The sequence below is a fragment of the Chiroxiphia lanceolata genome, chromosome 3, assembly GCF_009829145.1.
Source record: "Chiroxiphia lanceolata isolate bChiLan1 chromosome 3, bChiLan1.pri, whole genome shotgun sequence".
Lineage (NCBI taxonomy): Eukaryota > Metazoa > Chordata > Aves > Passeriformes > Pipridae > Chiroxiphia > Chiroxiphia lanceolata.
Genome location: NC_045639.1, coordinates 115,649,299 through 115,674,421, shown reverse-complemented (window position 1 = coordinate 115,674,421; position 25,123 = coordinate 115,649,299). Strand labels below are relative to the sequence as shown.

Genomic DNA, 25,123 nt, shown 5'->3' with positions numbered 1-25,123 from the left:
CAAATCCCTCTCCAGCTCTCCTGGAGCCCCTTTAGGCTCTGGAAGGGGCTCCAGACTCTTCCTGGAGTTCAGTGTTTTAATTCCTTGGAACTGCATCCCACAGGATTTGTCTGATGGGAAACTGAGAATCTCAGCCTGGAGACATCCCAGCCTCATGGAACCACCAAATCCCAGCAGGGTTTGGGTGGGAAGGGACCTTAAAGCTCATCCAGTTCCACCCCTTGCCATGGGAAGGGACACTTCCCACTATCCCAAGTTGCTCCAAGCCCATCCAGCCTGGCCTTGGACACTTCCAGGGATCCAGGGGCAGCCACAGCTTCTCTGGGGATTCCATTCTGGCCCCTCACCACCCTCACAGCCAAGAATTCCTTCCCAATATCTAATCCTAATATCTCATCTAAACCTACTCTCAGCTTAAAGCCGTTCCCCCTTGTCCTTGTCATTCCATACCCTTGTATTCCCTTCCCTCTCCAGCTTTCCTGTCAGGATAACCTGTTCTCTGGGCACGAGCTGAATCTGAAAGCACCGTGGAAAGAGAGCCTGGAAAGGGAAGCTGTGAAGGAAGGTGGACTCGTGGAGATGGAAAGGGCCTGGGATGCAGCGGAGAACAAGGGAAAAGTCGCTCCCATTGTTGGGAACAGCCCGTGGATGTTTTCAGAAACCTTGGCTTTGTTCATTATCCTGTTCCTGAGTCACACAACAGCCCTGGAAGCAATTCAGGTCCAAGTAATAACTCCTGGGCTCCGCTCCGGAGGTGTAAAAATCCATAATCACCATGGACATGTTCCAGCTGCCGCGAGCTGGGAAGCGGGAAAACTGCACCGGAACATCCCAACTGACAGCTGGAAGGGGGGCTCAGGGTGACAGCACACCAAGCAAAGCCTTTCCCAGGCCTGAATTCCTCAGGAAAAGACCTGCTAGGCTGCCATCCTTGAGGAATAAACCTGCTGGATTTAGATGTGATGCCGCGGTGACGGCATCAGGAACGAGCTACTCCTTGGAATCTCTGTCCTGACCATGAATTCCCACATTCCCGCCTTGTTTCATGCCAGGCTACTCCTAATTTTCTTGTTCTCTGCCCAAATCAATGCTCCTGTTTCTTAAAAGGCAATTCCTTTAAAAGGTAATTCCTTAAAAGGTTATTTCTTAAAATGCTCCCTGCCCGTGGCAGGGGGTTGGAATGGGATGAGTTTTAAGGTCCATTCCAACCTGAACCATTCTGTGATTCCACAATTTTCCTTCTCTCAGAGGTCATTTATGTCCACATCTATCCTTCCTAAAAAAGACTGATGCTGCCCTGCACATATTCCCACAGTTCATTCTCCTGAAGATGGGGATTATTCCACACAAGGCATTCCCAAAGCCTGCTCCGGCTGCTGCATCGACACTTCCATCTCTAAAAGGAGTTATCCTGAAAAAAATGCTTTTCGTGGCTGCATTCCCCAGTGGTTCATCCTATTCCAGACCAAGACATTAAGAACTTTTCCTCCTCTGTTATGGTGATCCCAGGATTTACAGCAAAACCACCTGGAGTTTGATGCCAAACTTCCCTGACCTGCATCTCATCCCATCTCCCATTCCAGCTTTGCCACCAGCAGATCCTCCCCCTTCCAGTGATTCTTCCCAGCCCTCCAAGGTTTCCTCAATGCCTTATTCTTTTCTGTGCCACTGTAAACACATAAAATTTTGAGCAAGGTTAGTTTTTAAATGGGCATTTTAGAATTTTATTCCTGAATCCAGAATTTCTTGGTCAGAGTTTCCCATTGTTTCTTCCCTTTGGCCACCTCCTTCTCTGACACGTTTCTCTGCTTATCCCCACTTTGTCACCCTTCCAATCAGGCACAAAAGCAAATTCTTTTGGAGAAACCCAGGCAGGTGAGGTCTCATTCCTCACTCTCCTCTTGGAGAGCACGGGATTGGAACCGATTCCAACTCACGGAGCCGGGAGCCAACGGAGTATTGTCTGTGCATGCAAAAGTAGGGAAGTGTTTACAACCTCCCTTCCTATTATCAGGCAGATTTAGGAGATAACAGAAGCAAAATAACCCAGGGAAGACCCCACACTGCTAATGGAATGATTATCCATAATTCCGGGAGGTGGGTGCTGGGAATAATGGTGCCACCACAGAACGTTCCCGAAAACCCTGCAACGCCCACGGGGAGAGAGAGGAAGCCTCCACAGCCAGAAAAATGACACAGCTCACAGCTCCTGCCACAAAGAGAGGAATGTTCCCCCACAGCCAAGAGGCAATTATCCCTCAGGATCATTAAAGGGCTGCATCCCAGGCTCTTGTCTCGCTGCCGGAGGAAGCGGAGCCTCCAGAAATTTCTGGACATGGAGTTCCACCTAAAGAGCTCCTCATCCTCCTCGGCCTCTCCCAGCCTGAAGAGGTTTCAAAGCAAAAAAAAAAAAAACCTGAAGCAGTTTTAAAGACCTTTAGTGAATTAATGATTGAGGCTGAGAAATAATGAAAGGCTGAGTCAGATCTCGCTGCAAAAGTCTGGATTCCCTCCGAGCGCAGCAAATCCGTAGGCATGGAAAATTACCTCTGGACACGGTACACGCGAGTCCAGGGGGGGACAAGGGCCAGGATTCGGGCCACCAGATCCACCAGAGTGCTGGGGGGGTAGCTCTTGTATCTCCCAGTTTTCCAGAGCTCGTACAGGCCGGTGCCACGGATCACCAGGGTCGGGTAGAGCTTCATCCCGTCGGGGCGAAAAGCGGGATTCTCGAAAAACTCCTGCAGGAACGGAACAAAAAAAAAAAAAAAAAGGGGAGTCAGGGCGAAAGAAACCACATTTCTCCAAGCTTCAAACAAAACTGATTTCCAGAGGGGTTTTGCAAAAGGTAATTTTAAGTACGTTTGAAGAATTCCTGGGTTGGGAGCGTTTATCAGCTCGTGGCGGGTTTGGAAACGAGAGGAGCGTGTTCTGGGTTTGAAAAAAAAAAAAAAAAGACATTGAGGGAGAAAAAAAAATAAAATTAATCCACATGGCAACACCGAGAGAGTCAAATCTGTGCCTTGCTCGTACCTTTCAGCAGGAATTCAATAGATATTGCAGCATTTATTGTAACAGACTGTGCTCGGAATTAGAACAATAGGAATGAGGGTACTTATCTCCCATCTCAGCAGGGCCACACTTAGAGATTAATCAATGTGTCTGGGCCACATCATTTGAATAGCAATGAAGAAAAACAGATTTATTCTGCAATGATGTTCTCAACAGGCCCAGGGAAACGGCAGGATGAAGTGCAGCTCCTGCTTTATTCCTGCTTTATTCCGTTTTGTGCCGCCAACAGAGCGGCTCCGGCTCGCGTGTCGGGTTTTTTTCTGCAGATTAAATTTCCAGTGATGACAATTAAAATAAAATCACTTGCAAATGGAAAAAAAAAAAACCAAACTCCAAAGCCCCCCCCCCGAACCCAAGCAAGCATTAAATTGAGTTAAGTGATGACACGGCCTCGCTGCAACGGGATCCGCGGGCCAGGGGCTCAGGTTGGATTAGACCGTGGAACACTTGATATCCACGGCTTGATCCCTCTCTCCAGCATGGGATTCTCACAGGAATAAAAACCCACACAGGTTTGTTAAGGTGAGTTAATGGTTGGTGTGTGGTCTCACCAGCTGCTGCTGAAGTGCTTCACTAGTTGTCCGGAATCATGGAATGGTTTGGGTGGGAAGGGACCTTAAAGCTCATCCAGTTCCAACCCTGACATCTCCCACTATCCCAGGTTGCTCCAAAACCCATCCAATGCGGCCTTGGACACTTCCAGGGATCCAGGGGCAGCCACAGTTTCTCTTGTAAATCCAGCCCAGCCCCTCAACACCCTCCTAGCCAGGAATTCCTTCCCAATCTCCCATCTCTCCCTGCCCTCTCCCAATGGGAAGCCATTCCCTGGGTCTTGTCCCTCCAGCCCTCTCCAGCTCTCCTGGAGCCCCTTTAGGCTCTGGAAGGGGCTCCAAGGTCAAACTGGAGCCTTCTCTTCTCCCAGCTGGACACCCCTAGCTCTCCCAGCCTGTCTGCATTCCCAACCCACTTGGATATTTTGCAACATTTCCCACACCTGGTGTGTGTTAAACCCTCCCTTCAACACGACAAACCCCACCAAAATGGACCTGCTCACACTTCAGGGGATGCTGGATCCACCACAAGGGTGGGAAAGAGGTCAGAGACATGGCAGGACCACAGCAGCCCAGGTTGTTCCTGACTCTCCCTCTCCCTGCCCAAGCCAGTGCCAGCTCCAGCAGCCCCCGCCCCTGGCATTCCAGGGACACCCTGGGCAGCTCCAGGGAAACACAGAGCTGGGAGCCAAGCCAGCTGGAAAACAGAAACAGGGAAAAAACAGCTTTTCCATTTAGACACAGCCTTGCAGAGAGATGGGGACAGCTGAGGCAGTGTAAGAAACCAAACAAGATCTGGATAAGGGATAAAGTCACAGAATCATGGAATGGTTGGGTTGGAAGGGACTTTAAAGTTCTTCCAGTTCCAAGTCCGACACCTTCCGCGATCTCAGGTTGCTCCAAGCCCTGTCCAACCTGGCCTTGGACACTTCCAGGGATCCAGGGGGAGCCAGAGCTTTTCTGAGCAACCCATGCCAGGGCCTCCCCACCCTCATCTCAAATAATTCCTTCCTCATATCTAACCCTAAAATCATCACCAGCTGTGGGGACAGGACACAAATGACTCATTTGAGGCCCTCTGGGCTGGCCGGTGCTGCAGCTCCAGGGGCAGGAGATGGGATGGATCCGTGCCCTGCCCACACTTCCAGCTCCCAACCTCGTGCCAGCTCCGATTCCTGATGGCTCCTTGACCGGGATGAGTCACCTCACAAATGTGACAGAACCCAACATGTGTTTTTTGGGGAGAATCCTCCTGTTTTGTTGGGCTGGGTTACGGAGAATGTAGAGTTGGAAGGGATCCATGAGGATCATGGAGTCAACTCCCAGTAAGGAACCGAGGTCAGAAACGGGATCTGACAGCAGGAGACCATCACCTCTGTTTAATGGATCTCCTGAAACCATGGGAATTCCCCTCTGCTCCAAGGGTTCAGGCTGATTTCCAGGTTGGTCCAGTGGCTGTCAAGGAAGGCTGGCATTCCCTGCCCTTGGCTGACCACCATTCCCACTCCTGAGGAGCATCCAATGCTCCAGACGCAAAGAGAGAGGGAAAACACAAATCCCTGCACTGATTCTCAAGCCAGGCAGGTGCAGTGGGTGTGTAACATGAAGTCATACGAGGTCAGAGAAGTGATTCTGCGTCCTCTTGTTCCCTAACAACCCACATGGCCCGAATTCCACCTTTTGTGGGCGGAAAACAAAGCGGCTATGAAAGGAAGAATGAGAAGACGGTGTGTGAGGGGACTGCTCTGACCAAGGACATTAAGGAAAGGAAGTGACGCTGCTTCTCCAACGAGGTACAAGAGGTACCTCAACCACTCCAGCGGGGAAAAAAAGGGCTCCCAGCGAGGCTGTGTGATAATATTCCCCACGGTCCTGAGCACAAAAGCCTGTGTGATTCACCAGGCAGAGCCCTGATTCACCAGGCAGATGGGAGGAGGAAAGGGAGGTTAAAACCACCCAGCCCAGGCAAGGTCAGGAGGGAAGGTTTCCAATCCCACCCAGAATTTTGTCACTTCGTGCCCTCTGCACGTTTGACGTCAGCGCCGGGAGCCACCCGACGGTGCCGCTTCACATCCCGGCAACGCCGGTCTTCGGAAAAAAATCCATGGGTTTTCCTATTTATTCCTTCAGCTCTGAGTTTAACCCTTAAACTCAGCACTGTTTAATGTCTTTGCTGATGACCTGGATGAGGGAATGGAGTCTCACCATCAGCAAATGTGCAGGTGACAGCGAGCTGGGGGGAGTGTGGATCTGCTGGAAGGCAGGAGGGCTCTGCAGAGGGACCTGGACAAGCTGGATCCATGGGATGATTCCAGCGGGATGAGGTTCCACAGGGCCAAGGGCCGGGTCCTGCCCTTTGGCCACAACAACCCCCGGCTGGGCCAGAGGGGCTGGAGAGCAGCCAGGCAGGAAGGGAGCTGGGAGTTGGGATGGCCAGGAAGCTGAACAGGAGCCAGAGTGTGCCCAGGGGGCCAAGAGGGCCGATGGATCCTGGCCTGGATCGGGATCAGGGTGGTAGCAGGAGCAGGGAAGGGATTGTGCCCCTGTCCAGGGTCCAGCTCTGGGCCCTCAGCTCAGGAAGGACATGGAGGGGCTGGAGCAGGGCCAGGGAAGAGCAGTGAGGCTGGGAAGGATCTGGAGCACAATTCCCATGAGGAGAGGCTGAGGGAGCTGGGGGGGCTCAGCCTGGAGAAAAGAGGGATCAGGAAGGACCTCATCCCACCCCACAACTCCCTGGCAGGAGGGGGGAGCCGGGTGGGATCGGGCTCTTCTCCCAAGAAGCAGCAGTAGGACAAGAGGGCTCGGCCTCCAGTTGTGCCAGGGGAGGGTTGGGTTGGGTATCAGGAGGGAATTTTTTCCAGAGACAGTGATCAGCCCTTGGAATGGGCTGCCCAGAAGGGGGTGGAGTCACTTCCCTGGAGGTGTTTAAAGACAGACTGGATGTGGCATCAGTGCCATGGGCTGGGAACCATGGCGGGGTTGGATCAAGGGTTGGACTCCATGATCTCGGAGCTCTTTTCCAGCCCCGCTGATTCTCTGATTCTATGATTCTGTGATTCTTGCTCCAAATACTCCTCCAGCTCATTCCAGAAGTAATTAATTTCCCAGATACCATGGCAGTATTGCCTTGTTTTCTGAACCCCTTTTTCCAACGTCGAACTTGGAACGGCGTCTGTAAATCCCCAATATTTAAAGGCTTAACCTTTTCCCTCTTACAAACAGTTTTGATTAAGCCTCTCACGAAACAAAGGAGCTAGAAAATGCTTCCACATGCCAAGCTTTAGTGGGACTTGTAGCCTCTTTTTTTTTTTTTTTTATTTTTAATTAGACACCTTAAAAGGTGTCTCTGGCTGATAAAAACCTTCCGAGCGGTTTCCTGCCAAAACAAACTCAATCCCGAAAATATCTGTTCCAGAGACCACCATCCTTAGCACTGGAGTCAACAGGAGGCTTTCCATCAGCTCCAGGAAGCTCTGAGTCAGGGATAATCCTCCAGACAGTGGAGACAGAGGTTAAAAATGACCCAGAGAGAACGGACCCCTACGTATTCCCAGAATTTCTGGATCTCTGGAGGATGCAGGACAGGGCTCCCCACTCAGGAATATTCCAAATGGAAGCACAACCAACTTCAAAGCTACTAAACCAACTCTGCTTGAAGTTTTTTTCCCCTCCAGGTAAAGACTCAAAGCATTTAAAACATCTCAGATAATTAAGGAAAATGTAAATTCGGGAGTGTAGACAATGGACAGGATGGGAGAGATTTAATCCTAATTAATTGCTTTATTTAGAATTAAAGAAAAATTATTTATAATATTTATAATTGAAGAAAAAATCATAATTAAAGAAAACATCATAATTAAAGAAAAAAAGGGCAACTCAGATCAGCTGAAACTTAAATGATTTGTGGGTTCAAAATGTGGACCTTTTCACCCCTTAAAATAACATTTCTCATAACATTCCTCAATTTATGGGAGAAAAACCGAGGAGTTTTTCCACAGTAAATAAAATGGGCGCCCAGAGAATCCCGGAATCCACAATTCTTTTGCTTCACCTGAGCTCCACTGAACATCTTTCCCCTGTAGGAGCAGCTGCTTTGGGAATTCCAAACCATGAATCTTAACGGGATCCCACGGACACACATTCCATGTGCAGGGTTATCCACGTGTCTGAGGAGCTCAGGGATTGAAGTTCCCTGTTATCAGAGCTAATGGCATCTACAGGATCCACCATAAACTCCCTGCCCCTGGAATAACCAGGGCCCAAAAAGGGGTGGAAAATTAGTGGTTTGGGTGCCGAAGAGGTCTCTGATTTTTCCATCAAGGAATACGTGTCAAAGAGCACCATGGAATCCTCCTGCCCAACTCCCACCAATCCCTTTCAGTCCTAAAAATTGCTGTCCAAGAAAAGACAGGAGTGGAAATCAAAAGACAATGAAAAATCCCAGGAAGTAAAAAAAAAAAAAAAAAAAAAAATCAGATTATAATCACAGCATCATGGACATGGAATGGTTTGGGCTGGAAGGGACCTTAAAGCTAATCCAGTCCCAACCCTGACATGGGCAAGGACACCTTCCATGGAATAAGAGGACATGACGTCCTGAACTCCAATATTTCCCTTTTTTGTGCTCTTGCAACAACCTTTTCAATCAGAAAACCCCTGAGTCCCCCCTGGTAGAGCTGCCATGGAAAGGTCAAACAATTTGGGGTCACCGTGAGCGGTTCAGTCCCATTTTCACATCCAGTCTTAAAAACTGTGTGACATTGTCATTGCTGTCCAAGAAAAGACAGGAGTGGAAAACCAAAAGTCAATGAAAAATCCCATGAAGCAAAAAAAAAAAAATCAGATTATAATCACAGAATCATGGAATGGTTTGGGCTAGAAGGGACACTAAAGGTCATCCAGTCCCAACCTTAACATGGGCAAGGACACCTTCCATGGAATAAGAGGACATGACGTCCTGAACTCAAATATTTCCCTTTTTTGTGCTCTTGCAACAACCTTTTCAATCAGAAAACCCCTGAGTCCCCCCTGGCAGAGCTGCCATGGAAAGGTCAAACAATTTGGGGTCACCGTGAGCGGTTCAGTCCCATTTTCACATCCAGTCTTAAAAACTTAAAAATGCAGCAGTTTTTGGAAGGACTTCACCGAAACCTCAGGGTTTGCTCAGAATAAAGGTGGAAATCTCTTTTTTAGTGACTGCCCACCCCAAAGCAGGTGCCACTCAGCCTGATTCCTGAATGGGTTCCTCCACCACGGTCCCCTGCATTAAAGTAGATGATTAAATTCATCCTGTGAATAAGAAGAACATTATCTGCGCTCTCCATATTCCGGCATTCCTTATCTCCATCAGCTGGATTATTTATAACCAGGAATACTGGGAGCCCTTGAAAGCTCCTGCCTTGAGTGACACTCCCCAACTCCACAGGGAAGGAACAATCACTTAGTGCTTTAATTATATGCATTAACGGGAGCTCGTGGCTCCAAAATGTGGCTCCATTTTAGCTCTCAATTTGCATTTTCCTTGTAAATGCCGGGCTAATTAAACCCTGACGATAGGATCTGCATTCACTGGCGCAGACAATGGCCCAGTGACCGAGAAAGACACGCTGAAATGTGCCTTTTCCCTGCCTTTGGAGCAGCCTGGGAACGCACACGTCGCGGAGCAGCAGCTGGGAAAGGCAGGGAGCCGGGAATGGTCGTTTTAAAGTCATTTAACGACTGTAACTTTCCATGACGTTGAGTTTACACTTGTCTGAGTTACCAGAACGCCACACAGACCGTTCAGGAAGATGGGGAGTTGATGCTGGGCCGGATTTATCCCTGTTTTTGAGGTCCATCAGGTGTTACCCTGAGGGAGAATGAGCAACACTTGCTGTCCATCCAAATGTTCCTTCAGGGAGCGCAGTGGGACAACAGGATATGGCCCCAAGTTGCACCAGGGGAGGTTCAGGTTGGATATTGGGAACAATTCCTTCAGGGAAAGGGCCGTCCAGTGGTGGAGTCTCCATCCCTGGAGGGATTTAAAGTCCCTGTGGATGTGGGGCAGTGCTTGGCAGTGCTGGGGGATGGTTGGACTTGATGATCTAAAAGGTCTTTTAAAACCTAAACGATCCCAAATCACTCCCTCCTCACGTCTGCACTCATGGTAAAACCTCCCGTGGATGTGACCAAGGGGGAAGAAGTTCCTAAAGCAGGTGATCCAAATTTCCATCTCTCCTGGGAGCTCCCAAAAAGCATTCTGTGATCAAGGGGAGGAAAGACAGCACTCCAGGGAATTTTAACTTTCCTGACTCTCGACAGCTCCGGAATAAAATTCTTTCAGCTCCCGGCACACTCAAGGAGTCAGATTTGATTTATTAATTATTTATATGTACATATTACATAGATAAATATGATTATGGAAGCCACTAAAAGTGACACAAACCCCACGAGTTCTGCCACAAGAGGGTCAGTTCTCTGCTGAGGAGCAGTTTGAGGTTGTTCTGTGATGTCTCATTTGACACCTGGAATGTCAACTAAGAAAACTGGGATTTGTTTCCCTGCTCTCTAAAGGACCTTGTAAACTGACCCTTCGAGCTGTTAAATCTCCTCCCTTCCAAGAGCCTCAAAACCCTCAAATCCACACACCAAAGGGAATTTTTTCCAGGTGAATCCTCACAACCTTTCGCTCCGCTAAGAAAATATGACCACGTTAAACAGGACAGGAAACTCCAGATGCCAGAAAAGGAGGAAAGTGCTCCCCATCCCATCCCATCCCATCCCATCCCATCCCATCCCATCCCATCCCATCCCATCCCATCCCATCCCATCCCATCCATTCCAAGGACTATTTTTCCTCCTGGACTGCCAGGATCTACAGGTTTCCTCCTGCTGGATATACTTGCTGTCTCCAAGTTCACCCAGAACTCGAGGAGAACCTGCCCTGTGACGTCCCCAGTGCTGCAACAACACAACTCATAGAATCATAGAATCATGGAATCAGCTGGGTTAGAAAGCACCTCTGAGATCATCAAGTCCAACCCTTGATCCAACCCCACCATGGTTCCCAGTCCATGGCACTGATGCCACATCCAGTCTGTCCTTGAACACCTCCAGGGAAGTGACTCCACCCCCTCCCTGGGCAGCCCATTCCAAGGGCTGATCCCTCTCCATGGAAAAAATTTCTTCCGAATATCCAACCTGCCCCTCCCCTGGCACAGCTGGAGGCCAAGCCCTCTTGTCCTACTGCTGCTTCCTGGGAGAAGAGCCCAATCCCACCCGGCTCCCCCCTCCTGCCAGGGAGTTGTGCAGAGGGATGAGGTCTCCCCTGAGCCTCCTCCTCTCCAGGCTGAGACCCCACATCTCCCTCAGCCTCTCCTCATGGGAATTGTGCTCCAGTCCCTTCCCAGCCTCGTTGCTCTTCCGTGGCCCTGTTCCAGCCCCTCCATGTCCTTCCTGAGCTGAGGGCCCAGAGCTGGACACAGCACTCCAGGGGTGGCCTCACAGGGGCACAATCCCTTCCCTGCTCCTGCTGCCACACTCTTCCTCATCCAGGCCACGATCCATCGGACCTCTTGGCCCCCTGGGCACACTCTGGCTCCCGTTCAGCTTCCTGGCCATCCCAACTCCCAGCTCCCTTCCTGCCTGGCTGCTCTCCAGCCCCTCTGGCCCAGCCTGGAGCTGCCGGGGGTTGTTGTGGCCAAAGGGCAGGACCCGGCCCTTGGCCTTGTGGAACCTCATCCCGTTGGAATCATCCCATGGATCCAGCTTGTCCAGGTCCCTCTGCAGAGCCCTCCTGCCTTCCAGCAGATCCACACTCCCCCTCAGCTTAGTGTCATCCACAAATTTGCTAATGGTGGGACTCCATCCCCTCATCTAAATCATCGATAAAGACATTTAACAGGACTGGGCCCAGCACTGATCCCTGGGGACACCTCTAGTGACCGGCCACCAACTGGATGCATCTCCGTTCCCCACCACTCTCTGGACCCAGCCCTCAGCCAATTCCTAACCCAGCAGAGAGTGCCCCTAACCCAGCAGAGAGTGCCCCTGCCCAAGCCATGGGCTGCAGCTTTTTCAGGAGTCTGCTGTGGGAGACGGTCTCAAAAGCTTCGCTGAAGTCCAGCTCAATAACAGGACGAGACATTCCCACCTTTGGGAAAGGCCTCGGGCGCGAACAGCCCGACCTTGGGAGCGTGGGTTTGACTCCTGAGCGCGGGCTCTGTGAGGAGCACCAAGACAAATCTCTCCAGATTGTGCTCAGTGCACCGAGCAGCCCCATCTGCCGGGGCCGTGCAGGTGCTCCGAGCGCGGCTCCATTTATTACGCAGGTTGGGAAAAACCCCGGGAGAATTCCTCAATCAATCTGCCCCTGAAGTTTCACCTTCGCTTTTTTACCGAGCGCAGAAACTCCCGGTTCTGACATTTCTGGAAGGGTCAGCTTTCCCCTCAAGGGCCGAGCACAGGAAATAAAGCGTTTTTTCATTGTCTGAAGTGCAAAACCCGGGTAAAGTTTTTCTCTCCTAAAAAAACCCCAAAACATCGACTCCAGTAACTCTGTGCTGCCTTTAGTCATCTGATCCACCTTCATCAGACCTCTCCTTTCCAGAAGGAACATCGACACGACCACGAGCTCTCTCCCACCCCACAGAGCCCCTCCAAAGCTTCCCTCGTTTATGTTCACAGCAAAACCATTTTGCTTTTCCAAGAGGCTTTTTTTAATTAAAAACCCATAAAAACTCGCACGAAGCCAACAACTAAGTCCTCAAAAATGTAATTTGACCATTACTGTTTGATGACAAGTATGTGATTTGCACTAAAATACATATTTTACTGCATGATGCTCTCTTTGCCCAAACGCCTGGCAAATTCACACTCTCTATCCAAGACTTATCCCTTTATTCCTGGGCTCCTTTCTCTTTGGCTCTGTGTTCCCAGCCATATGTTCAGCAGCAAGGGGTCTTAGTGAAAAAAAACCAGCCCAAAAATCACCCCTCTGATGTTTTCTGGTGTGAAAAAAACCGACTGCTGAGACAGGGAGAGACTAGAAATGATCTTTCAGTTCAGGTGGAAAAAGGGTCTCAACTGCAGCAGGTTTTTCCTGAATGGGAGGGTATTTTGAGGCAGGGATTGGGATTATCACAACTTTAACAGTTGGGAGCTGGAGGAAATAAAATACTGATTCACAGAGACAAAGGCAGCAATTCAAGACCATCATAAATGCAGGATTTCCACACAGCTCTGCAATTCCTCATGTCCTTATCAAAGGATCCAGATGGGTTTGGGTTGGGAGAGACCTTAAAGATCATCCAGCTCCAACCCCGACACCTCCACTATCCCAGGTTGCTCCAACCTGGTCTTGGACACTCCCAGGGATCCAGGGGCAGCCACAGCTTCTCTGGGAATTCCATTCCACTCCCTCCCCACTCTCACAGTCAAGAATTCCTTCCCAGTCTCCCATCTCTCCCTGCCCTCTGGCACTGGGAAGCCATTCCCTGTGTCCTGTCCCTCCAGCCCTTGTCTCAAATCCCTCTCTAGCTCTCCTGGAGCCCCTTTAGGCTCTGGAATGTTCTCCAAGCTCTCTCTGGAGCTCAGTTTGTTGCTTCAATCCCATGGAATCACATCCCACAGGGACTGTCTGCTGAAAAACTGAGAACCTCAGCCTGGAGCCATCCCAGCTCTATGGAATCATGGAATGCCAGACTGGTTTGGGTGGGAAGGGACCTTAAAGATAATCCCATTCCAACCCCAACGCCTCCTGTTATCCCAGGTTGATCCAAGCCCTGTCCAACCCGGCCTTGGACACTCCCAGGGATCCAGGGGCAGCCACAGCTTCTCTGGGAATTCCAGACCAGACCCTCCCAACCCTCCCAGTCAGGAATCCCTTCCCAATCTCCCATCTCTCCCTGCCCTCTGGCAGTGGGAAGCCATTCCCTGTGTCCTGTCCCTTCAGCCCTTGTCCCTGGTCCCCCTCCAGCTCTCCTGGAGCCCCTTTAGGCTCTGGAAGGGGCTCCAAGCTCTCCCTGGATCCTTCTCTTCTCCAGGTGAACACCCCCCAGCTCTTCCACTTTGTTACACCAAGAGGTTCTGCTTCGGATTTAAATTTGATCCTAAAAGTCATTCCCACCCAGTCTGAAGTGGGAGGGAATCTCTGGGCACACAGTCCAACCCTGTGCAGATGTGAAAAGGCAGAGGGGCTTTATGGAGGTATTTTATCCACAGAAATATAAGAGCAATTATCTGTGAAAATAGTTTCCAAAAATAGCCTGTTCCTCGCCACCACCGCCCTCATTAACATAAAAATTACCATGGCTTTGGTCATAGTTCATGAAACCACAATTGTTTCTGAAGTGAAGAGCTTTTTCAGCACCAGCTCAGACTCCAAGAGAAGCTCCAAGAGGAACTGCAGGAATGAGCATTAAATACCATCTAATATGTTCCTTCAATGAACCAAAAAAAAAAAAAAAGGCATATTTTCAGAGGGAGAAAACCGGCTACCTGCAAATCACAGCTTTTCAATGAGATCTTTAGCAGTTATTGAAAGGAAAATCATTTAGCCCTACTAAACATTTCAGAGCTGTCTTCCCAAAGGGAGGAAAAAATCAATGCAGATCAGCAGCTTAACTGTCTTTTATTACAGTTATTAAAAGCTCTGGATCGAGGAGCAATATTTTAGTTTCATGATGATTTTCATCTCGGTTCAAAAAAAACCAAACAACCTCAGGAGCCCTCAGGAAAACTGAGGCCTTGTTTGCAGCTGAAATTGTTGGAAGTTCGGAGACAACGTCAGATCCACTGGGAAGAAAAAAGAAAGGACACTCATCTCACCCACTGCTGGAGTGGAATCACACTTGGAGCACGGATGCATCAGGCATTGCACTAAAATTAGTCCTTTTCTGGGAAATTGCTTATTTAGCAACTCCTTCAGATAAAAAAACCAAACAGCTTGACACATGACTAAGAAGAGGAATTTTCAGACTTAATCATTCAGTGATTGCATTTTATTTAAAGAACACAAAGAAAGGCTCTGCTGAACGGGACTGAAAATCTCCTCGCTCCGAGATTTTGTCTCCAGCGCCATTCTATGGCCCTGCCTATGTTTTTATCCTCGGAATTATATTCATGGGAGGCTTCAGATGGACACAGTGAGGCCACAGGATCTCCTCATGGATTTCCTCAAGGATTAAAAGAGTTTCTCAACAACTGAAGGCCCATCTGGGGAACATCCACCAGCTCCCGTGTGCCTTCGGATTCTGCCGGCCCCTGACACTTCCCACACTCCAAATTCCTAATCTTCTGGCTCATTTCCTTTTTTTTTTTTAATGCTTCCTAGATTAATTTAAACTATGAGGGGGTCTTAAAAGCTGTTTGAGATGGGCTTGGAGCCATCCCTGCCAGAGGACCGAGAGGAAGAGCGACAGTAAACCACGCTCAGGAAAAAGCCCTAAAAACAAAACCAAGGGCCAACACAGCAACATCGTGTCCATTAATAAATATGTCACTTGGGAATGTTTATCCTCGAATAAAGAGGAATATTAGGAGTATTAGGAATATTAGGAACATTAGCACTAGGAAGAGTTATTCCAGAGCAGCTGTTGGTTCTCCCATTGCCGCCGAGCGGCTCCGCGGAAACGGAACGAGGGATCGGTAACAGCGCCGCGGGAATTCTCCAGCCTTCCCAAAGTTCCTGCTTCAATCCAAAAGTTCTGCATGGCAGCCCCGCCGGCGAGGGTGATTCATGAATCCTCCCAACCATTTACCCCCAGAGTCACCTCATGTCTCTCCCGGTGCAGCGGCGGAGCCGAGCGTTTACGGCGTTCCGCAGGATGAGGTGTCTGCTCTGGCGACAATTCCATTATTCCCGCTGAGTCCCTGATTTATTCCAGCTATTATTCTAATTATTTTCCCCGGCCACCTGCTAAGGGAGGCCCTGGGAGTGGGTCTGATGGTTTGTGTGTGTGTGTGTGTGTGTGTGTGTAACATTTACACTACCTGGCACGACCGGGAGGGAGGAGGGAGGAAGCAGAGCATGTTCCCTCCCCGCGGCGTTTTCCCATATGTGGGACGGGGTGGAAAGACCTGAAGTGGAAAGGAAATCCTCTGAGGCTATAAAAAGAATCAATAAGAAGTGGGGAGGACAGGCAGGATGGGGGAATGTGTGTGGGGGGGGAAAAGCACAGCAGAACTGGGACACGGGGACAGAACATCCACTCTGTAATAATCGAATATATAACTGGAGGAATTGTGTAATAAGGGGGATAATTGTATATATAACTGGAATAATTGTATACACAACTGGAACAATCTTCATGATGGAGGCAGGGAAAAAGCCACTCACATGCCACCTGCTGTAAAAAAATCATGGAATCACAGAATCCCAGAATTATTTGGGTTGGAAGGGACCCTAAAGCTCATCCCATTCCACCCCCTGCCATGGGCAGGGACACCTTCCACCATCCCAGATTACTGTAAAATAACCATGGAATCAGAGAATTACAGAATTATTTGGGTTGGAGGGGACCTTAAAGCCCATCTTGTTCTACCCCCTGCCATGGGCAGGGACACCTTCCACCACCCCAGGTTGCTCCAAGCCCTGTCCAACCTGGCCTTGGACACTTCCAGGGATGGAATTCACAACCTCTGCAGGTCAAAATAATAATAATAATAAACACCTATAATAAAAGATACAGGCAACACACTCCTATCAAAAAAATAATATTTGGAAGAATTACTAATAAAATCACCAGAAGAGCAGTTGCTGACCCCACACCCAGAGCTCTGACATGTTTGCAGAAGAAGAAGTGCTGGGCACCTTTGCTGCTGGATGGAAGGAGCAGGAGACACTTGGAAATCAATAGGTCAGAAGGGACAGAGGCAACGTTGCTCCTGGAACTGTAATTACCTGTTCAAGTTGAAGAAGCACCCAGGATTTTTAGTCCCCGGTCAGCACAATCAGCAAGTTATTGCCTTCCCAGGAGAAGCCTCTGGAATTCATATATCAACTGGTGATGAAGGCAAAGGTGCTTAAAGCTCCTCCTAAAGTCAGCTTGGTTCCTTTTGTCCCTGGTCTGAAAAGCAGGTGGCTGGGAAGGAGACTGGCACAACAAATAAAGGGATTTTTTTTCCCCTAACGTATTTAAAACTAAAAAATCAAACACCTGTAAAGATTCCTGATAAGCCAAAGGTGTCTTTTGTCCCAAAAAGTCAAGGGTATTTTCAGATAGGCTGGGAGAGCTGGGGGTGTTCACCTGGAGAAGAGAAGGATCCAGGGAGACCTTGGAGCCCCTTCCAGAGACTAAAGAGGCTCCAGGAGAGCTGGAGAGGGACTGGGGACAAGGGTCTGGAGGGACAGGACACAGGGAATGGCTTCCCACTGCCAGAGGGCAGGGAGAGGTGGGAAATTGTGAAGGAATTCTTTCCTGGGAGGGTGGAATAGAATTCCCAGAGAAGCTGTGGCTGCCCCTGGATCCCTGGGAGTGTCCAAGGCCACGTTGGAGCAACCTGGGATAGTGGGAGGTGTCCCTGCCCATGGAACGGAATGATCTTTAAGGTCCCTTCCCACCCAAACCAGTCTGGAATTCCAGGATAAAGGACACTCAGCTTACAATCCATTTAGAGGGATTTTTGTGGAAGTCAGGGATGGAAAAGGCAGGAAAGAGGAAGGGGACCTTTCCCTGAGTCCTGACATTCCCAGGGAACCCCCTTGTTCCCTGAACTCCTTCCCAGGGAGGAGTTGGGCTGTGGATGGATCCAATGTCAGGCTCTGGATCCAGGCTGGGAGAGCTGAGAATGTCCAGCCTGGAGAAGGGAAGGATCCAGGGAGACCTTGGAGAACATTCCAGAGTCTAAAGGGGCTCCAGGAGAGCTGGAGAGGGACTGGGGACAAGGGCTGGAGGGACAGGACACAGGGAATGGCTTCCCACTGCCAGAGGGCAGGGAGAGGTGGGAGATTGGGAAGGGATTCCTGGCTGGGAGGGTGGGGAGGGGCTGGTCTGGAATTCCCAGAGAAGCTGTGGCTGCCCCTGGATCCCTGGGAGTGTCCAAGGCCAGGTTGGATTCCCTTGGAGCAACCTGGGATGGTAGAAGGTGTCGAGGTCGGAACAGGATGAGCTTTGAGGTCCCTTCCCACCCAACCCATTCTGGGGCTCCAGGATTCTCTAACACCAGATTCCTGCTCTTCCCTCGCTTCCACCTCCCTCCCCTCAGTTCATCAGGAACAGAAAGGGGTTGACGCTCCCTCAGCATCTTCCCCCACTAATTTGGGATCTCAGATCAGCGTGGGTGCCACCACCACCCACTGACGGCTTTCAGCTGAAACAGAGTAGGTTCAGGTCGGATACTGGGAAGGGATTCCTGTCTGGGAGGGTGGGGAGGGGCTGGGCTGGAATTCCCAGAGAAGCTGTGGCTGCCCCTGGATCCCTGGGAGTGTCCAAGGCCAGGCTGAATTCCCTTGAAGTAACCTGGGATGCTGGAAAGTGTCAGGGTTGGAACTGGATCAGCTTTAAGGTCCCTTCCCACCCAACCCATTCCATGACTGTGAGAAGATGCCACATTTTCGGAGAACCCTGCACAAGGAGCAGCTTTGTGCCTCCACTGGGTTCCTCTCTTCACTGCCCCATTAGTTTTATGCAGTAGAAGTGTCTAAATATTTACCAGCCTGGACTAATATTTATGCAGCACAACATAGAAATAAGTTGTTCTAATAACCCAAAAGGATGATATAAAATTTTAAGGTAGGAAAGAGAGAATCTGCTATCAGCTGGATCCCTGGGAATGAAGGAATCAGCCTGCTGAACACCTCTCCTATGTGCACCGGAAAAAAAAAGATTAATAAAAGAAAGGAGTTGGTTTTACCCCTTATTCTCTCAGATCTAGGACAAAGGATGCTTAGAAATTAAATTATAACGCATTTAAAAAAGGATGAGAAAGCAAAGGAGGGGGTAAAAAGAAATCTCTTGTTTATCATTCCAATCTTGAAACGTGTCCCAGCGATCCACAACCTCTCCATTCTCATCCCCTGCAGCTCCATTCCCTGGGATGTGCAGGGATCACAGCGGGAACCCTGTGAACCTCTAAGACAGGAATCAGGGATTGCTCCTCTCCTTTCCCACCCTTTCTCCTCTCTGATCACCACAGGTACAACTCCTCTCCCTGCTGATGTGATCCATCACCTCTTCCCCTCCAGTTTCCCTCCCCAGCTCCCACTTTTCCTCCTCTCATCACTGGAGGGCTTCATCCTCCACATGGATTCCTCATCCTCCAGCTCCTCCAGCTCCTCCCCTGGGGCTTCCCTGGCACCAAACCTTCATTTGATCCGTGAGTCCTGCTTTAAATCCCAAAGAGTTGGTCTTCACCCCCATCACCCTCTACCCTCCTGAACTCCCCTCCTCAACTCCCACATGGATTTCTCCTTCCCCTGTTCCACATTTCTCTTCCCTGACCCTCCAACCACCTGCTTTTTGCCAACTCTGGCCCTCCAGCAAAAAATTCCCATCTTATCTTAACCCTTCCTCTCATAAATTTATAAATATCTTAATTCCTTCTGGGCCTTGTTCTCACCTACTCCCTCTTTTCCCATCCTTTCCCATCCCACGTGGATTCCTTCCTTCCACATCCAGAGTCCCACCATCCACACTGGTTTTCACCGGGATGGTTTGGGTTGGGAGGGACCTTAAAACTCACCTCATTCCACAAAACTCTTTCCACGAGGAGTTTTCCCAGCTCCCAAAGCCAAGGGACTTCCCTGGGCAGAAACCAGCACAAACCACTTGCCCTTCTCTGCTCTGTTTTCTCCTTCTCCTGCTTTTCCATGCCCGGCTTCCTTTTCGTTCCCCCTCTCCCAATTCCAGCCTCCTCGCCGCGTTTTTGCCTCCCTCCTGCAAACTTTGCTTCCTGCCTCTTCAATTCCTGCAAAAAGCTGCCCTTCAGAAAGGGACACAACAACCTTCAGTGATGCCATCACTTGAACTTAAACCTTCCAAACCTATTCCCAAATCTGCAGCGAAACAGGAGCAATTCCAGATCCCACGGTGGGAAATCTTTAACCGCCCATCACGAACAAGCAGCAAAGAACAACAAGCACTAAATACTTCCTACAGGAGCTTGCAGACCTGCCCTAAATAATCCCTCCCTCTCCACTCTGACATCTTGCAAACACCTCTGCTCACCGGCTCCTCCTTGCTGGCTCTTTAAATCTTTTTGTCATTATTGCTCATTTAACACCACAAATTGTCTCCCCTTGGCTCGTGACAGCCCCGTAAAAACACATAAAACCCACGTAAAACCAGCTGGAACTTCAGGAGGCATCGGGGAGGGACTCAGGTTCCGCACCACGAGTAATTCCTGGAAAATCCTACGTCGTGTCCACACTCTACTTATCTAGAGCACGGCAGGAAAATAACCCAGGAGGAGAGCCTGGAGGGGGAATTTTGAGTTCTGGCTGCACCTCTGGGTTTGTGCACATCCCTTTGCCCCACTCCCTTATTCTGTCACACAGATACAATATTTGTTAAGTACTAAGACATTGTGCTCAGGAATTCTGCACAAAACTCCTTGGGAAATGTCCCAGTTTCTGCATTATTTTAAAAACACAACCGATTTTGACTTAAAAAAAAATACAAGAAATAATGAAAATCTACCAAACTACCACCTAGAGTGGTTAATTCCCTGCACTGTTTATACTTTATTCCTCATTTCCATATCTCCAGGAATCATTTTCTGTTTTCTTCTATACCATTGACAGAGATACTCAGCCAAGAACAGAGATGCTTCATGACACACCTGTACACTTCATTTTGCAATTAATTGCCTTCTTTCAACTTGCAATTGTGCACTATTCTAAATCCCAGGAAGAAAACTTGGAAAAAAAAAAAGCAAGAGCCCCAGTTAATATGGGAAGAGCAATATTCCACAGGGACCCTGGTGACTCAGGCTTTCATGAGGCAGGGATATAATTTTCTGGATGAAGTAGCTCAACAAATCTTTTCTCACCCTCCACCTTTCCAAAAAAAAATAAAATAAATTGATTTTTCAATTATTTGTCCTTAAGAAAAACAAGCCTGGGCTGGATCAGAACTAATGGCTGAGGTAAGGATGAAAAGAGTTGGATGAAAAAGCTGGAAAACACGAGAAATTCCCGGGTATTTTAAGGCATACTCACAACGAACTGGTCCATGTCCCTCTCCAGGCCCATGTTTGGGAGGTCAGGCATCATGTGGGCCACCACCTTAAATCCGGCATCCTTGGCCAGGTGGAAGGATTCACATACAGCCTTCACCGTGTGGCCTCTGGGAAGAGAGGGAAGAGACCCAGGATCAGGCAGGAAGAGCCACACTGGAGATGTTTAATTGAGATTTAACTCCGGGAAGCGAGAGCAAGTTGAGTCTGGAACGTGGTTGGAAGTGAACTCCATAAGGGAAAAAACAGGTGTTTTTATTAAAGTATTAAAAGTTTGCTGCTGCCGAGCCACTCCAAGGCTCCAACTGCTCAAATCCCAGCTGGAGAAGCTTGAGATAGCTGCTGAAATCCAGTTGGGAAAGCCAAGACACCAGTTGGTGCCACAGCACAAGGAGGACACGGTGCAGTGGCGGCTGCGGATAATCAGGATGAGGAACAAACAAAGACAAAAACAACAGGAAAGGAGAAGGATGGGGGTCAGGAAAACCAGGCAGATGGAAAACCATCCCAAAACATGCTCCCAAACACTCCTGTTAGAGAAACACCAACTTTCTCAGCTCCGAAACATGGCCTGGATTGGGATTCCTCAAGGATTCCACGTTCTGACATCAAACCAAGCTCAGATTCAGGAGCTTGGAGAGACCTGGATCCCAAACCACAGGAGGAGCAAAGGTTTATTATCCTTGAGTAAATTCCTCTCTCCTTCCACCTCCACAGCTCCAGGGCCTCCACAAACAGCCACGGGGGTATTCCCACCACAGCGACCAGTGTTCCCACAAAGTCCTGGCTTTGGCTCTTCCCACCCCTGGCTGAGATTTCGGGACATCTCCGGACATTTCGACCCCCTCAGCAACCCCTGACCTTCCCTCTCCAACCCCTGTTTGCTCCCCATCACACTCTCACCCCACCTTCTGGAATTCCCTGCTCCAAGGACGTGACTCTTCTCCTCCTCCACGGCCCTTTGGGGTGAAAAATTACCCCCATCTGGGCACCTCAGTCCTAAATCTGTTCATTTACACTTAATTCTGACCCAGAATGGGCACCCAGCCTTTATTTTAACCAAACCAGCAGCTGCTTCCCTGGTTTCAAGGCTCAATTCCTTCCTCTCTTCCAGAAGGTTCCACTTCCACTCACTCCCTCAATGCAGGGGTTTTTTTCCCTACAGTTTTATTTATGATTTTTTTAGTTCGGTGTTTTGTTTTTTTTCTTTTTTTCACAAGTGTCACCGTGTTTTTCCAAGGCTGTTCAAGGACAACATTACTCAGGCCCTTGAGTAGCCCGAGGGGAGGAAATGGAGACTCGCTTCATAAATAAAAATTATTTTCTTATTAGAAGTGGAATTCGAGCTGCATCAATAACTCGATTATTTGATGCCTAAGATCAGTTCTCGAATATTTTTCTGCCTCGCAGCCGCCGAAAGCACTCAAAAAACAACCAAAAAAAAAAAAAACCCCCACAAAAACCAACACCACCTCGCTAATGACTTCTGGAACAGAATAGAAAGTAATTTCCCCAACAGTTTGCCTAATTGGTTGTAATCTGACATTTTGCTACGAGCGAAATATTAAAAAGTTGAAAGCCCAAAAAAACAACACGTCGCTCCCACACACAAAGAGGAGCAGAAGCAAAATGAGGTCATTTCAAAAGGAAGAGGAACTCGAATCACCCTTTTTTTTTTTTATTCTCCAAGTGTGTTTCGATTTTCATCGCTCTGAAAAGTTGGAGGGAGCATTTGCAGCAAAGCCCTTCGAGGACTTCTGCGGGAGGCTTTGAAAAATGGAGCAGAATTCTCATGTAAAATGGAATTCTAAGATAAAACAGAATTCTAAGACAACATATAATATATAATTATATATTCTATAATATGTTGTCTGTTGTCTATATCATATGTAACATATTTATAATTACAATATAAAATAGAATTTGAAGATAAAATATAACTCTAATATAAAATACGATTCTAATATAAATTATCATTATGATGATAATTATATATTATATACTGTATAATTGTATAATTGTGTATATATATTATACATACATATATATAATGTATATACACATATATATTATATATATATACACACACATTTATATATATAATTGTATAATTGCATATATATATTATATATAAATATCTATAATATATATACATATATATTATATATATATCTATAATATATATACATATATATTATATATATATACACACACATTTATATATATATAATTGTATATATATATTGTATAATTGTATAATTGTATATTATATAATATACAGTGTATATTTTATATACGATATATAACATAAATATAATTATAATATAAAATATAATTCCATCCAGGATTGGCTCTGAGGGAAATCAAGGCAGGAACACATCCCTTTATTCCCGTTCTGAGCCAGCAGCTGGAAAGCAAAGGGTTTCCTTGGGGAAAAGGGACCAAAAGCCAAAAGTGAGGGAAGAGCTTTGGGTGATTTGTGGGACCTGCTCTGATGTGACACAAAAAAACTGGTGGAAAACTCAAGTGGGAGCAAAGAGAGGTTTTAAAGCTCCACCTTTGAAAGATCTGAGTGGAAAAAAAAGGGAAATTAATTGATAAACTAATTAAGTGAATTGAATGAATCTACGACTGAAGGCACCCAGACTAAAAACATTCCTTAGGATGGATCCTTTCCTCTGGAAAGCTCTGACATCCAGAGGAGGAAAACACCTCTGAAATGAGCTCTTGGGCTCCTCACTAAATGGTTTTTCCTGCATTTTTGGGACCTGGAGCCTGATGGTTTCCCAGCAGTGCCATCCCACATTCCCAAGCCCCAGCAGTGCCAAAGGAGAAAATCCATCCGGGATTCTTCCCTGAAGTCCCTAAAAGGAAAAGGAGAAAGAAAATGCCCAACATTTCCAGCTTTGCTCTGCTGCCTTTAAGGTGGGTATCACCAAAAAATGTGCTTTGCCTGAATCTGTCACCACCTGAGACTGTGGTTATTAAACAACTTTGGGAGTGACTGGAATACGGGATAAGAGGGAACGAGTTGAACGAAGTGAAAGAAAACCCAAAAAACAAGTGAAAAATCACTCATTTTAAAATCTCAGCAGAATTATCAGCCTTGCAATAAATAAATAAATAAAGAGAGGAAAGATTGGCTTGTTTGCCTGTCAGGGGTGGGATGAACAAAATATTCCATGCTTTCCCATATAGGAAAACACTCCTTTTGGCCACAGGTCCAAGATGCTGAGGAATAAATCAGAGGCCTCCTGCAAATATATCTGAAAATAAAGCATCACAGTCCCATTTTCTCAAGCCCTGGTGTGAACAATATCCCAAAGAAAGCCATTAAAATGCAGGTTAATAATTTTTCTTGACAGAAACAAGGCCACAAAAGCAAGAAAATGAGGGAAATGTTTCAAGATTCTCTGTTAAGTGGGGATTAGTCAAGGAAACAGAGAATTCCCAAGAGTGTTCATGAAGGGTCCAGTGAGCAGCCACTGGAGGCTGGAAGCTTTGAAGGTTTCAGCCTGGAGAAGGGAAGGATCCAGGGAGACCTTGGAGCCCCTTCCAGAGACTAAAGAGGCTCCAGGAGAGCTGGAGAGGGACTTGGGACAAGGGTTGGAGGGACAGGACACAGGGAATGGCTTCCCACTGCCAGAGGGCAGGGAGAGATGGGAGATTGGGAAGGAATTCTTCCCTGAGAGGGTGGAATAGAATTCCCAGAGAAGCTGTGGCTGCCCCTGGATCCCTGGAAGTGTCCAAGGCCAGGCTGGAGCAACCTGGGATAGTGGGAGGTGTCCCTGCCCATGGAACGGGATGAGCTTTAAGGTCCCTTCCAACCCAAACCATTCTGGGATTCTGGGATAAAGGACACTCAGGTTAGAACCCATTTAGAGGGATTTTTATGGAAGTCATGGATGGAAAAGGTAGAAAAGGGGAAGGGAGACCCTGCCCTGAGTCCTGACATTCCCAGGGAACCCCCTTGTTCCCGGAACTCCTTCCCAGAGAGGAGTTGGGCTGTGGATGGATCCAATGTCAGGCTCTGGATCCAGGCTGGGAGAGCTGGGAATGTCCAAGTTGGAGAAGAGAAGGATCCTGGGAGAGCTTGGAACTCCTTCCAGAGCCTAAAGGGGAGAGCTGGAGAGGGACTGGGGACAAGGGCTGGAGGGACAGGACACAGGGAATGGTTTCCCACTGGAAAAGGAGAGATTTGGGTGGGATACTGGGAAGGAATTCTTGTCTGTGAGGGTGTTGAGGGGCTGGTCTGGAATTCCCAGAGAAGCTGTGGCTGCCCCTGGATCACTGGAAGTATCCGAGGCCGGGTTGGCCGGGTCTTGGAGCAACCTGGGATAGCGGGA

At 48.3% G+C, this 25,123-nt stretch overlaps 1 protein-coding gene across 1 annotated transcript in view; it reads right to left on the bottom strand.

Annotated features, from left to right (window-relative positions):
* ELP3 (elongator acetyltransferase complex subunit 3) overlaps nt 1-25,123 on the bottom strand; it is a 92,755-nt gene that overhangs the window by 31,195 nt on the left and 36,437 nt on the right. Inside the window, exons 9-10 of the mRNA XM_032681613.1 lie at nt 20,761-20,887; nt 2,548-2,741 (exon numbers count right to left, since the gene is read on the bottom strand). Coding sequence (XP_032537504.1) covers nt 2,548-2,741; nt 20,761-20,887 — 321 coding nt within the window. The remainder of the gene's footprint in view (nt 1-2,547; nt 2,742-20,760; nt 20,888-25,123) is intronic.